The 13,302-nt window shown below is 45.9% G+C and overlaps 1 protein-coding gene across 1 annotated transcript; it reads left to right on the top strand.

Annotated features, from left to right (window-relative positions):
- The first annotated feature begins 11,003 nt into the window (after positions 1–11,003).
- LOC115600037 (olfactory receptor 10AG1-like) lies at positions 11,004–11,942 on the top strand. Its single transcript, XM_030468274.1, has one exon. It carries the CDS (start codon positions 11,004–11,006, stop codon positions 11,940–11,942), a length of 939 nt encoding a protein of 312 aa, XP_030324134.1.
- The last annotated feature ends 1,360 nt before the right edge of the window (positions 11,943–13,302 follow it).

Here is a 13,302-nt window from a genome sequence, read left to right as displayed (position 1 = left end):
GAGACTAAACTACAGGATTTTAATGGAACAGCCATGATAGAATAAATTAGTGAACACATACAGATATACAGGAAAAATGAGAACCACCCTCCTCCCCCTTCTCCCCCAACAACTCTCACATCAACCGAGGCTGCAGGGCAGCCCTGGGAAAATCCAGGCTGGACTCCTGGAGTTGGTAGCAGTCAGGAGCTGGAGGCAGGAAGAGAAGCAGGAAGAGAGGCAAGAAGAGAAGCAGCTAGCTGAAGCAGGAAGAGGCACCACAAGAGAAGAGAAATCCAGAAAATCCCTCAAATTTATACTGAGTGTGACGTATATGGGATGGAATACTCCGTTTGGTCAATTCTAGCATCTGTCTTGTCTGTTCCTCCCCAAAGGAGGGCTCCTGTATGGTAAAATTCTTTCCTCAGAGCTGAGCAGTGTCTTTGGCTCTGCATACCAGTCCCTGGCAGTAACTATAAACATCAAGCGTTATCAGCCCTAAAAGCAGACACTGTCTGAGGGACTTGCTGCCAATTTCAGCAACTACTTAAAGAGGCTCAGCTGAAAGCAAAAGTACAAGACAGAGAATCACCTTTATCCTGGCCCAAACCAGGACACTTAGGTCTTAACTTTTATTGGCCCCCTGGTCCTGCTCATGTGCAATGGATGTGTCACCAACATGTCCACACTGGGAAAAAACCCTACACGTCTCCCCAGTGTGGGATGAGCTTCACAGCCAGCTGGAGTCTCACCCAACACCTACGTATCCATATGGGTGAATGTCCCTACAAGTGTCCTGAGTGTGGGAAGAGCTTCCGTCAATGCTCCCACTTGATGAATCATCAGCAACTCCATAGAGGTGAACGACCCTAAAGCTGCTCCCAGTGTGAGATAAGTTTTTTCCAGAGCTAGGATCTCATCTCTCATCACCAGACCCACCTCAGCCATCATCAGAAATGAAGAGGCGTAGTCAAGGTCATCACATTTTCCAAGTTTTAGAGTTTCCAAACTTCCACATCTTTAGATTCTTTGAAACCAACAACGAAGTGATTATGACGATGACACACTCATCATGGGAGGTATCTTAATAGGATCAGGTCTATTCTTTCTTCTTAGTTAAGAAACACCCATATGGAGCGTTTTAGTGTGACTTTGCAGCAGGACTTGGAAAGAAAACTGGACTGAAAATTTTGGATTGTGTAATTTTGAAGTGAAAAGAAACCTTTTCCATACAAAGCCCTTTTTAGGAGATTTAGACCCAAAATTCTGGCTCTTGTGGTTTTCCAGCATTGAACCACCTCCTCTACAGCACGAAGAACCAGGAGCTCAAAGTTTCTCTGAGGAAGTTGATTTTTCAACAGCCATAGAAAACCTGCCTTCATCTGCAATTGGTTGCAGCTCTATGCCTTGAAATGTAAAGACTTTTTTTTCCTATTTTTTTTCTTTTTTCCACTTGGATGCCTTTTTGAAGACATGTCAGTATTCATCCCCTCTTCATTATCCACCCAACTTATGTGATACAGACACTTTATGTCAAATGCAAGTCTATTGTATTTAAGTGAAAAAAATGAACCTGCAGCAAATTTTGGTCTGAGATTCCTCCTCAATGTAGCAGGAATGATGGGGAAAGGAAAGTAATTTCATTATTCATCCCTCAAACTTTAATATTCACACACCTTTTGGTACCAAGAAACATTGTGTAATTGGAGTGCCTCCATTGCATTTAAGATTAATAAATTAAACGGTAGCATTTTTTTTTGTCTGCTGTATCTGCTCTGTGTACTATGAATGAATGGGAAGTGAACCCCCCCCTCCCTGGCTACAGCAGCCCTGGGAAGGCTGCTCTGTGCCTGGAGCAGTCAGAGCTCTTGAGGAGCACAAGGGCCAGGGCTGTTGTGCTGGGCTGGGTAGAGGGGATGGCCCCGAGAGGCTGCAGAGCTCTGCGGATCTCCTGGAGAGGAGAGCAGGGGACACAAGGTGCCTCCTGCTCCTTTTGCCATGCATGGTCACCCATCATTGGCTCTGAGCTCTCTGCCCCCCATGAGCTGCTGTGGCCTTCAGAGGGGGTGGGGCTGTATTGGGACTGCCCAGAGAAGCCTGGGGTGGGAACTGGTGTAGGGCCAGCAGCAACTGGGCTGTGCTTGAGAGAGGGGAGGGGAGGTGGGAGAGCCTGGAGGGAGCTGTTCTGGTCTGGCAAGTGAAACCCTGGCAGAGAAAGCCATGGGTGTCCTCAGTTGAGGCTGAGTCTTTCTGCCAGAGCATCTCCATCCTCCTGCCAGACTCATTGCCTGCATGGGGGGAACTCTCATCCCTGCCTGGTCTCTCTCCTGTCCCAGAGCCCAGCAGAGCCTGGGGCTAAGCTGTCACTGAAGCCCCACAGCTGACATGGTTTCTCCAGGAGCTGGAGATGCTGCCCAAGAGGACAGCCATGGGGTGACACAGCACCAGGGACTGCTGAGGCCATCCCATCAGATAGAGCTGTCTCCAGCAAGAGTGCACCTTGTCCTGGGCTGCGCCAGCATGAAATGCATCAAGACACTGTCCTGGTTTGGGCCAGGATAAAGGTGATTTTCTGTCTTGAACTTTTGCTTTTAGCTAAGCCTCTTGTAAGTAGTTGCACTTGCTGAAATTAACAGCAAGTTTCTCAGACAGTGCGTGCTTCTAGGGCTGATAACACTTGATGTTTATAGTTACTGCTAGAGACTGGTATGCAGAGCCAAGGACACTGCTCAGCTCTGATGACAACATTTTACCGTCCAGGAGGATAAAGAGGTCCCACCTGCAGCCCTCCTTTGGGAAGGAACAGACAAGATAGATGCCAGAATTGACCAGAGTATTCCATCCCATATACGTCATACTCAGTATAAATTTGAGGCATCACGAGGGACAAGCCATGATTTCCTGTTTCAAGTTTCCAGCTGCCTGCCCTTCCTGCCTTTCCTGCTTCCCTTCCTTCACCTGGCATCCTGGAAGGATTCTGTCCGTTCGTCTGCCTGTGGTCCTGATCCGTGCCAGCCCATATCTGTGTGTTCCTGCCTCCAGTTCCCGACTGCTGCTGACTCCAGGAGTCCAGCCTGGACTTTCCCAGGGCTTCCCTGCAGCCTCGGTGATGACGTGAGAGTTATTGGGGGAAAAGGGGGGAGGAATGTGGTTTCCATTTTCCTGTATATTTGTATATATTTAGTAATTTTTCCTATTCATCATTACTGTTTCCTTAAAGTTGTGTAGTTTAGTTTCCAACCCATAAGTCTCTCTCCCTTATTCTCTCTCCTTTCTTTATCAAGGAGGAGCGAGAGAGATTAATAGAGAGCATCTGTTACTCGGTTTAATTGCCGGGCCAGTGTTAAACCGTGACAGAGCAGCATAGCTCATCTGGAGAGAAATCTCAGAAGGACAAGTGCCAGTGTCTGCCCCTGCAGGGGACTCACCCAGGCCATGGCACAGGCTGGGGCTGCCTGGCTGGGAGCAGCCCCGTGGGAAAGGTCTTGGTGGGCACTTGTCACGACCCAGGGAGGGCACCCAGGGAGACACAGCTCACACCCCCTTGCTTTCTAAACTCCTTCTCAGAGAGGAGACCAGGTCCTGCTGGATCCAACCTTAGTGCCAGACCTGGCCCTTCTGGGGAGAGGGACTGAAACCATATGGTCCCAGAAAATGTTCGACAGATCCTCTGACACCACTGACTGATACAGAGTGAAAGGACTGAGGGTCACATTATCACTTAGAGGAGCAATTCTTTCCCTAGGAAAGAAACAAAACAGGCCTAATAAAATCAGACAAAGAAACAACGATAAGAGGAATGTTCTTGGGCATTCCTAAATCCTCAGCCTAGAGCAAGACTCAGTAGAGGGATAGGATCAGAAGCATCCATCCAAGACTCTGAGTCACACACTCTTCTCAGACCACATCACCCTTAAGTCAGTCCTTGTCTTTTTACCCATCCCAGCAAAAATTCAGACTGTACGTTGGGGAAGTTGCCACAAAGGTGGTATGGGCAGTCCTTTTGGAGTGATCATCAGAAATACAAGTCTGTTTTGTTTTCTGTTTTTATTTTCAAGGCAAAGCCACTGAGAGCAGAGAGACACCAGACAAGATCTGGAAATGCTGAGATTTAGGTGAGAAATGAGGAAGGGTGACAACAGCCTGAAGTGAAATTATGAACAGTGTAGGACAGCCTGCAGGAGAGGTGGCCAAGGGCTCTGTCAAGTCTGAAAGGCTCAAGAGGACCGAGGGCTTTGTCACCTTGGCCATCGGAGTTGCCTTGACCATCAAGGTCTACCCGGAACAATTTTATTTTGACTATGTGCATTGCCCCTGCAATAGTAAGCCATGAGTGTTCAGAGAACCTTCCTACACTTGTCCTTGGTCACCCTTACACCCCAGTGCCACAGGAAGAGACCTGAGCCCTGTGTGAGGGACAGGATCTGCCTTCCCAGGGCCTGGGGTCAGGGCTTGACCTTTCTGCTGCATCCAACAAACCAAAGGGATTTCTCAGCATTACAGCCACCAGCACAGGGCCTTTGCCTCCTGCAGTCATGGCTTCTGTCAAGGAGTCCTTGATAATAGCAGAGTCCTTGGCAACCAAGGCTGGTGAGAGGAAACTTCATATTGAGTCTCTCAGGATCTGCCTTCCCAGAACGAAAAGATGGACACAAACCCAAGGACAGAGTTGGCTAAGGAGGCAATCAGAGTGCTGAAATGTTTGTGAGCTTTGACTGCCTGAAGCTGAGAGCAGCAGCATAGGTGAGAAGAATGGGAATAAGAAAAGGGAGGTATTAAAAATTTTAATCTTTTTTACATATATTAATATGTAATTCTATTTTACATCAGTCATTAAACTTTTTTTGTCTCAATCCCTTTTTCCACCCTACTGCTGGAGGAAAGCTGAGTGAGTGGCTGTGTGGTGCTCAGTGTCTGGCTGTGATTCAACCACAACAGTCTTTATTTGGGCCCAACATGGGGCACAAAGGGCTGAGATAATGAGAGATCTGATATGAGCGTGTTAAAACAAATTAGTTCTAATTATTCTCTGTATGGGTTTAACAGTAACTGGTCACCATGTTGGTTGTTTTCCTGTCAGAGATGTTCCTAGAGCTGTGGGATATCACACCTTCCTTGCTCCTTGTGGTGTCTTTCAGCTCTGGAGCCTGCTCAAGGGCATCATTGGGCTGTGCTGTGTGACACTGATGGTGACACTGACCTGGGACCTGCAGCCAGCATGACCATCTCCTCTGTACTACGAGTGCCATCTCCTGCAGACTGCTAGTAATTACAGTTCTCACCATTTCTAGTATGAAAAACCAGTGCAGGAGACATCCACATACTTCCTGTTCATTCTCCTGGACATTATTTAAAATTACAGTTTTCCTTTTTTCTTCTTTGTGGAGGGGACATCATTCCTCATCTTCTCATTGTCCCTATTGTTAATTACAATAGTTGACGTTTTGAAAATGTTTCTATCATTGGGATGCCAAAATGTTTATGGTCCCACTAGCAGGAACCAAGATGGCCCTGGGTGTGGTTGAGGTCTTTTTCAGGGTTAAACAACTTCTAATGTGTAGTACCTAGAGATCAAGTTAGCTTGCTTGATTGCAGCAGATGTTTCACATTCATGGATCAGCTGTACGATAACATCCATGCTCAGTCGACCCCTCCCTCATGACCCCATCCATGTGTTTCATCTATTCCTTGGTGGATTTGGTGGAAGCTATAAAATAATTCACCTTTATGTTGCCATTCGAGACTCACCTGAGCCACACTGATCTTAGCAGCCTGACCCACCTGCTTGTTCTTTGGATATTCTTCTGGGGCCCAACTCTCAGGTACATGATGGACTTTTTCAAACAGGTTCTGTGGATGGAACAGAGCACCTTACCAGGATGAAGCAGCTCAGATCTGTCAATTGCTCTGCTCCCATTGCTGTACCCATCCCCACGGAGCACTAGAAACTCTTATAACTAAAATTAAACAGTCTTTTGCACATTGTTATCATCCAAAATAAGTTCTCAGAGGTTTTGTGATAAACAACACTTTCCAGACGTTGGGTATATTAGGGCAACAGGAGGGCAAAAAAATTCTGGATGCTAGAGTGGCAATTTTTTTCACATCATTCCACCGAAGCAATATGGTCTAGATTTGAAATGTTATCTGAGGTGATTGCAAAACTATGAGTATGTGCTAGAGGTATTTTTGCATTAGATGTTGCTGTAATGCATATCCTTATAACCAAACAGGATTTTCATACAGCTATTCAAATGTCACTGTCTTTTCAAATTGCCTTAGCAGATTACCTTGGAGAGATACAGTCCAACTTGCTGACTCACAAATTGTTACAGTCCTTGCAAGAGTTAACAATCCAGTGTTCTTCTATTTTATCAACAGTACCACCAGAGAGAGCTCCTACTGTATTCCTGGTTGGATCTGCTCGCTCACACAAAGCAGTGGTAGCTTGGCATGATTCTGCTTCAGACCAATGGCCAACACATGTCATGCTACAGGAAGGATCAGCACAGGTCGTAGAATTGTGTGCAGCGATAGAAGCCTTCTGATTATTTTCAGTGACAGATATTAATATTGTAGTGGATTCTCAGTATGTTTATGGAGTGTTAGTTAGAATAGATGCTTGCTAACATTCTGCCTTTCCAGACATGATCAGCATTTTTTTCCCCTTGAACTATCATTGTTTTATTAGTACTTTTTAAATGAAAAACCCCATCTGAATGTTTTAGCAAGCTGCTGACACTCATTCGGAGTATAAATAATATTGTACCACCACTCACCAAAGGAAAGTTCCTAGCAGTTGTTCAAATGCAGAAACATTGATCAGAGGAGCTGAGGTATTTTGGGGGGCTCTACTTCTGCCTCTCTCTCTTTTCTTCCCCTCTCTGTTTCAGTCTTCAAAGAGCTCTTGGAGTGAAAGATTCCCTGAGTCACAGAATACCTCAGTCAGGAGGAGACCCCTGAATATATGGAATATGGTGGCTACAAGCTTAGCATCTTCACTCCAGCTTCTTCAGTTCAAGCAGTGGTGATATGTATGATGTGCAGAGTCCTTGTTCTTCAAGCAGTGTCACCTCCAAAGCTAAGGGTTCTGTAGCAACATCTTTAGGACTTTCTGTGCCTGTGAATTCAGTTCTCCAAAAGCATTTCTATTGTTCTAGCATTTCAATTGTTCAAAAGGTGCACTTTACAAACTGATGTCTCTTAGGGTAGGGCACACTCCAAATGAGAGAAGTATTGGTGGCATTATGTGCAATAACATTATTCACTACGTACAATGATCACAAACTTCATAACAGCAGAGTATAAGAAAACTGAATAAAAATGGAAAATTTACACAAAGCAGCACAATTATAAATAAAAAATTGCCCATTTTGAGAATATTTTTCTGTATCTTCTAACTGAAATGGTGGCCACCAGGAATTAAAATACGCTTTATTAATATATTTCATTCTGGGGAGGGGGATCCCATATTAAATTTGTCCCAGTGTGTTAGGATGCATCCTAAAGAGTACAAAAGGTATACCATTTCTCTTCCTTGAATCTCCGCAATATCTCAATCCAAGCATTGCACCTGGTGTCCCTTACTGCCCGACAAGGGAGAGGAGCTGAGGGAGTCCCTGATCAAACAGGTGGATGCACACTGGAGTCCACTCCAGTCCCTCCTCCCTGTCACATACAGCAAGACAAACTGGGCAATGGGCAGTGCAGTGCAGTCCCATTCAAGTCACCTAAACTTTTGCCCCAAATCTGGTTTTCATACCCAATATCCATTAAGCCAATCAAACACACAGAGCTTCTGGTCATTCATGTCTAGCAGAAATGTCCTTAACCAAGGTGCTGCCTTCTTAGGATAGACCTTCCAGTCCATGAATCTTACAGGGAAGGTGACAGCAAGCCCAGCACTGGACACAAGATGTGGCCACCAGCAGGAAACATTCAAAGGTGCCAAAGGTTCATAAAATAGCTCTGAGGCCACTGTGGACAGAGATGGTGTCCAGCAGCTGGGACAGGCTGGTGGACGTTGGCTGAAGGAAGCAGATCCCAGTGCTGCATTCAGGTGGCTTCCCAGGGGACATTAGTGTCCAGGTGAAGTGACCTGAGGACACGGTCTGTGCCACTGACCTTGATGGCACCCCTGGGAAGAGCTGGTGGTGTTTGTGCTCCCACAGAGCCTTCTCCCTGCTGAGCACCTCTGGGCTGGCCTGGCCACCCATCCCTGCACCCTGTCCCCAGGCTTGTGGCCACCAGCAGGAAACACTCAAAGGTGTCAAAAAACCATAAAATAGTACTAAGCCACCCATACCTACACCCCCGAGCTGGGTGTGCTTCTTTCATTAGACCTAGAGTTATGTCAGGGGAGATTTAGTTTGGATATTAGGAAAAATTATTCACCACAAGAGTGTCAGACCCTGGAAGGCATTGCCCAGGGTAGTGGTGGAATCACTTTCCCTGGAGCTGTTTAAAAGACGTGGTGCTGAGGGACTTGGTTTAGTGGTGGACTTGGAAAAGTAAAATTATTTGTTGAACTTGATAATCTTACTGATCTTTTCCTATCAAAGTTATTTTATGATTCTGTGATTCTACTATTAAGCTAAGCCCAGACTGAATTGACTGAATTTCTGCTTCCTTTGTTTTTGTTTTTTTTCCCACTTGAACAAGTTACGAACTTTCGCTTTGAGCAGCTCAATCTCATGACTCAGTTTCTCCACTTCTTAAAGGCCTACAGTTAAACTGTTGTTGATAACCAGGCTGACGCCCATGATTCTGACGTCTTTCTGAAATTGTTCCTGGTGCTGTGGGTGCCCAGGGAGGAGAAATGGCAGCACTAGCATTCCCACCTTCTCTCCTGAGGCTGCTTTGTTACCTGTCTTATAAACAGGTGAGAGAGACAAAGAGCCCAGAGAACCACATCCAGGTTGTTTCCAGGGGAATGACGGTGAGGAAAAGAGGTCACTGCTGCCTCCTGCAGCATCACGGACTGAGGAGTGTGCTCCTGCCTGCCTGCTGGATCCTGACAGTGGTAAAACATTCTGGCACACCTGGAATTGCTGAGACACGGCCAGAAGCAGCTGCAGGCATCTGAGCAGCTTGGCTGGGCTGCCTGGCATGGGCTGCCTTCAGCTTGGAGAGCTGCTGACTGTCAGAGAGTCACCATGTGAGAAGGGCTCTGGAAGTTTCCCCGTCAGCAAAGAGACCCTGAGCTGTGCTCTGCCTCAGATTCTGTCAAGCACCGAGATGTCTGAGAGTTGAAAAGAAGAGGCTGAATATTTGAGGACATTTTGAAGCATGCAGGAAATGTTGGTGTGTGGATAACCTGTTAGGCCGTGGTTGCTTTGAGGTAAAGCCTTAATTTAAAATAAATATGCTTATCTCAGCGTTTTTAGAATATAGAGGTATTTAATTTCTCTGTACCTTTGTTGGAATAAGTGGGTAGATTAGGAGACAATCATGGAGATCTTTCCTTGAGAAAACCCCAATTTTATGCTGGAAATGTTGCACAGCTCCTCTGTGAGATAGAGCAAACTCACAGGCAAAAAGCATCAGCACCCTGGAAAAAGACTCCAACTATGAGGACCACAACTTCCTGTGAATTCAGATATTTGTCTGGAGAAAACCACCCTGTGTTTTTCACTTGGCCGATCTCAATGCTTTTATTGCATGTTTTCTGACCTGCTGTTCTCACCATTTATACACCAGAGTTCATGAATACATCTCAGTGGGTGTTAGTGGAAGTGGGAGAGACACAGCCAGCAACTTCAGTCCTGTGGGAAGGGGATGTTCCTTCCCCATGTCAGACAGATCCTTAAACATCTGAGTTTCTTCTTCATGAGATATCTGCTACTGTGGTGCTGCTTGCTTGGAGCTCCCATCCTCCAAGTGTGCCCAGCAAGGAGTTGTTACTCTTTGGGAAGGTGGGAAATGCACGGGGAAGGCTCTGCTCCTCAGGCAGCAAGAGCATTGCTGTGCTTCTGCAAGGGCTGCAGGGGACTGGGAAGCATGACAGGGTTGGGATCAGAGCAAATGGGCCCTCAGATGGATTTATAAGCCATCAGGAATCCATGGGAGAGAGCAGGAAGTTTGGGAATGTTGAATTATTTTGGACTCACGCAGAAGTTATAGAAGACTGACCTGATCAGGAAAATCATGTGTTGGGTGGGGAGGGATAACCCACCTTTAATCCTTTTCTTTACTATAGGACTGGAAACTCCAGGAAGCAGTTTGCTTGCATAAAAATGTGTTTTAGCACACTGAAAACTGCTGATTTACGCATAACCTGTGACTTATTGCTCTTGTCAGAATGCCCCCTGGAGCATCATTGTCACCAGGTTCATTGGCAGATAGAATCCTCTTTTTCTTTTGATGGGATTCACCCTTCATTACCTAAAAATGAATGATTCAGATCTAAGATAGTCCCCAAGATCTTTGTATGTGGACACAGCATCAGAGGATGAGCCCTTACATGGCAGGAGATCTGGGATTAATCTCTCGCCAAGGTCCAAGAATCACATTGCCCCTTACCTTGATGTATTTTGGTTGCAAAATCACAGCCTAGTCTCTCATTGCTGTGTCTTTCCCTTTTTTATCAATATCCTCCTTTTCACCCTGTTTCTTAATGTTCTCACATGAAATGCAGCTCGTATAAGATCTGCACAAGGAACATGAGCACAACTGTTGGTAAAAGGGCTTGGATGTATCCATTTGCTTTCTCTTTTGTTACCAAGCATTCTACTCCATAAAATCACTTCTGAAGAAGAAAATCAAGACTCTTTCATCCATATGACCAAACCCAGTCACCCAGGCACAAGGATTCTTTTCTTTCCTCTCCTTACACACCTCCTTGCACAAAGCAACCCATGTTAGATGTCCAGACATGCACAAATCCCTTGGTCAAGCTCCCCTAATCCTGCAGTCACACCTATGATGATGTTTGTTGGATCTTTCTCTAGGCTTGCCATGGGATGGTGGACAGGACATCAGAACTCTCAAAGAGCCTGCTGTTGGGATTGATCTCTGGAGGGAAAATGCCCCAAAGAAAAGGCTTGGAGAATCACACTGCTGGACCTGCATTCATTCTCCTGGGATTTTCTGACCACTCCAGCCTGCAGGGCCTGCGCTTCACAGTCTTCCTGCTCATCTACCTGGTGGTCCTCACAGGGAACAGCCTGATTGCACTCATCACAGTGGTGGACTCAAGCCTCCACAGCCCCATGGATTTCTTCCTGAGGAACTTGTCCTTCCTGGAGATCTGCTACACATCAGTCACTCTGCCAAAAATGCTGGTGGGTTTCCTGATGGGAGATGGCAGGATCTCCTTCCTTGGCTGTGCTGCCCAGCTCTACTTCCTGGATTCGCTGGGCAGCATCGAATGCCTTCTGCTGGCTGCCATGGCCTATGACCGCTACACAGCCATCTGTGACCCTCTGCACTACAGCCTCATCATGAGCAGGGGGCTCTGTGTCACACTGCTGGTGGGATCATGGATGGTTGTTGTACCAGTGCAAGTAGTTCAGACATACCAGGTGTTCACTTTGCCCTTCTGTGCATCCCACGACCTTCATCACTTCTTCTGTGATGTTCCTCCTCTGCTGGAACTGGCCTGTGCAGACGCTTTCTGGAACCAAGTGACTCTGTACACCATCATCCTGGTTTTCGCAGTCCTTCCCTTTTCCTTGATAGTTCTTTCTTACACTAAAATTATCAGGGCAGTTCTGAAAATGCCTTCAGTTGTTGGCAGACACAAAGCCTGTTCCACCTGCTCCTCACACCTTGGGGTGGTCACTCTCTTCTATGGCTCAGCCGCAGTGTTCTACGTCAAGCGATGCTCAAGGGACTCTGTAGACACTGACAAATACCATGCCCTGTTTTACACAGTTGTGACCTCTGTGTTTCACCCTTTCATCTTTAGCCTGAGGAACAAGGAGGTGAGAATTGCCTTGAAGAGACTCCTATGGACAAAGTGATACTGCAGGGTGGTGAATATAGTCCCAAATAGTAACAGATATCCTGGTGTAGTACATGGTTGCTTGATCACAGATTCTTCCTATTTGGTCAGACAAAATCAGATTTTCTGCTTGGCTTTGATCCTGCTCAAGGTGGAAAGTGGTCTCATGATGCATTTCTGTTATGTCATGCTCCACTGTGGTATCTTTGTACTCCAGAGCACCTTCAGTGACCCTGAAGAGTTTAATGCAAATACCTGCTGCCGCAGCAAGGACGGGGACCACAGTTTGATGCAAACTAAATCCGTTTATTTGTATCCTTACATGCAGTTATATACCTTTTCTTATCCCACTATTTCACAATGGTGATTTACCCAAGGAAAGAAATCCCACCTTATCTATATCACTAATCCCTTCCAGACAATCTCACAATCAGGGGGCTGCATATACAGGAAATTCCATACTTATCTAGCATAGCTCGGGACTATGTTTATCCCACGGTTTGTATGACAAACAGCTTGTCTCCATCGGTTGTTTTGCACTGTCTGTGCATACCACCTTTGTATCTACATCTCCCCCCTTCTGTTGCACTAAAAAAACCTTAGAAACAGTTCTATTAAGCATTCCCTGGATACATTGAAAAAGACAAGGCAATAACAAAAGCAAAATCACAATAACAATCCCAGCATAACAAAGAGTTTTAACTAAAGATAAAAGCCATCCTTTAAGTCCCATATCATGAAGCCAGGTTGTGAAAGCATCGCCGAGAGGGTTTATTTGTTGCTGAATCTTCTGTGTGTGTTGCTTCAACTGCGTGATGCTGGCGTGGATGCTCTCACTATGATCAGAAAGATTCATACAGCACATGCCTTCAAATTCCTGACAGCCATGACCCTGGGCTAGCAATAAAAAATCTATAGCAGCGCGATTTTGTAATAAAGCGTGTCGCAAACTATTTTGATCCATTAAAAGGTTATCTAAAATCTCAGTAGTAATATTTGCTTGCTTTTCAGCCCAACATGCTAATCTAGCTAGGTTAGTAAGCGCATTTCCTGCGGCAGCACCAGGAATAAAAAGAGCTAAAGCAGTTCTAGCAGCTACACTTAAAAGCCTAACATTATCATCACACTGCGGTGTGAGGCCAATACTTCTTGCGTTACGAGCACGATACATAGTATTTACAAGCTGCCTTAATTCAGCAAAGCGAGGAGCAAAAAGGGTTAACGAGCCTAAATAGTAAGGTCCGCCTACAACATTACGGGGGACGCCTTGCCAGGCCCTATCACCGCAGATCAGAAATACCCCGGGGGGTAAAGCCTTAGCAGTGTCATTTACCCAAATAAGTTTAATGTTAGCTTTGGGGTTATGTGTTGTCCCTATT

Source organism: Calypte anna, chromosome W, assembly GCF_003957555.1.
Source record: "Calypte anna isolate BGI_N300 chromosome W, bCalAnn1_v1.p, whole genome shotgun sequence".
NCBI lineage: Eukaryota > Metazoa > Chordata > Aves > Apodiformes > Trochilidae > Calypte > Calypte anna.
This window is presented reverse-complemented; position numbering and strand designations above follow the sequence as displayed.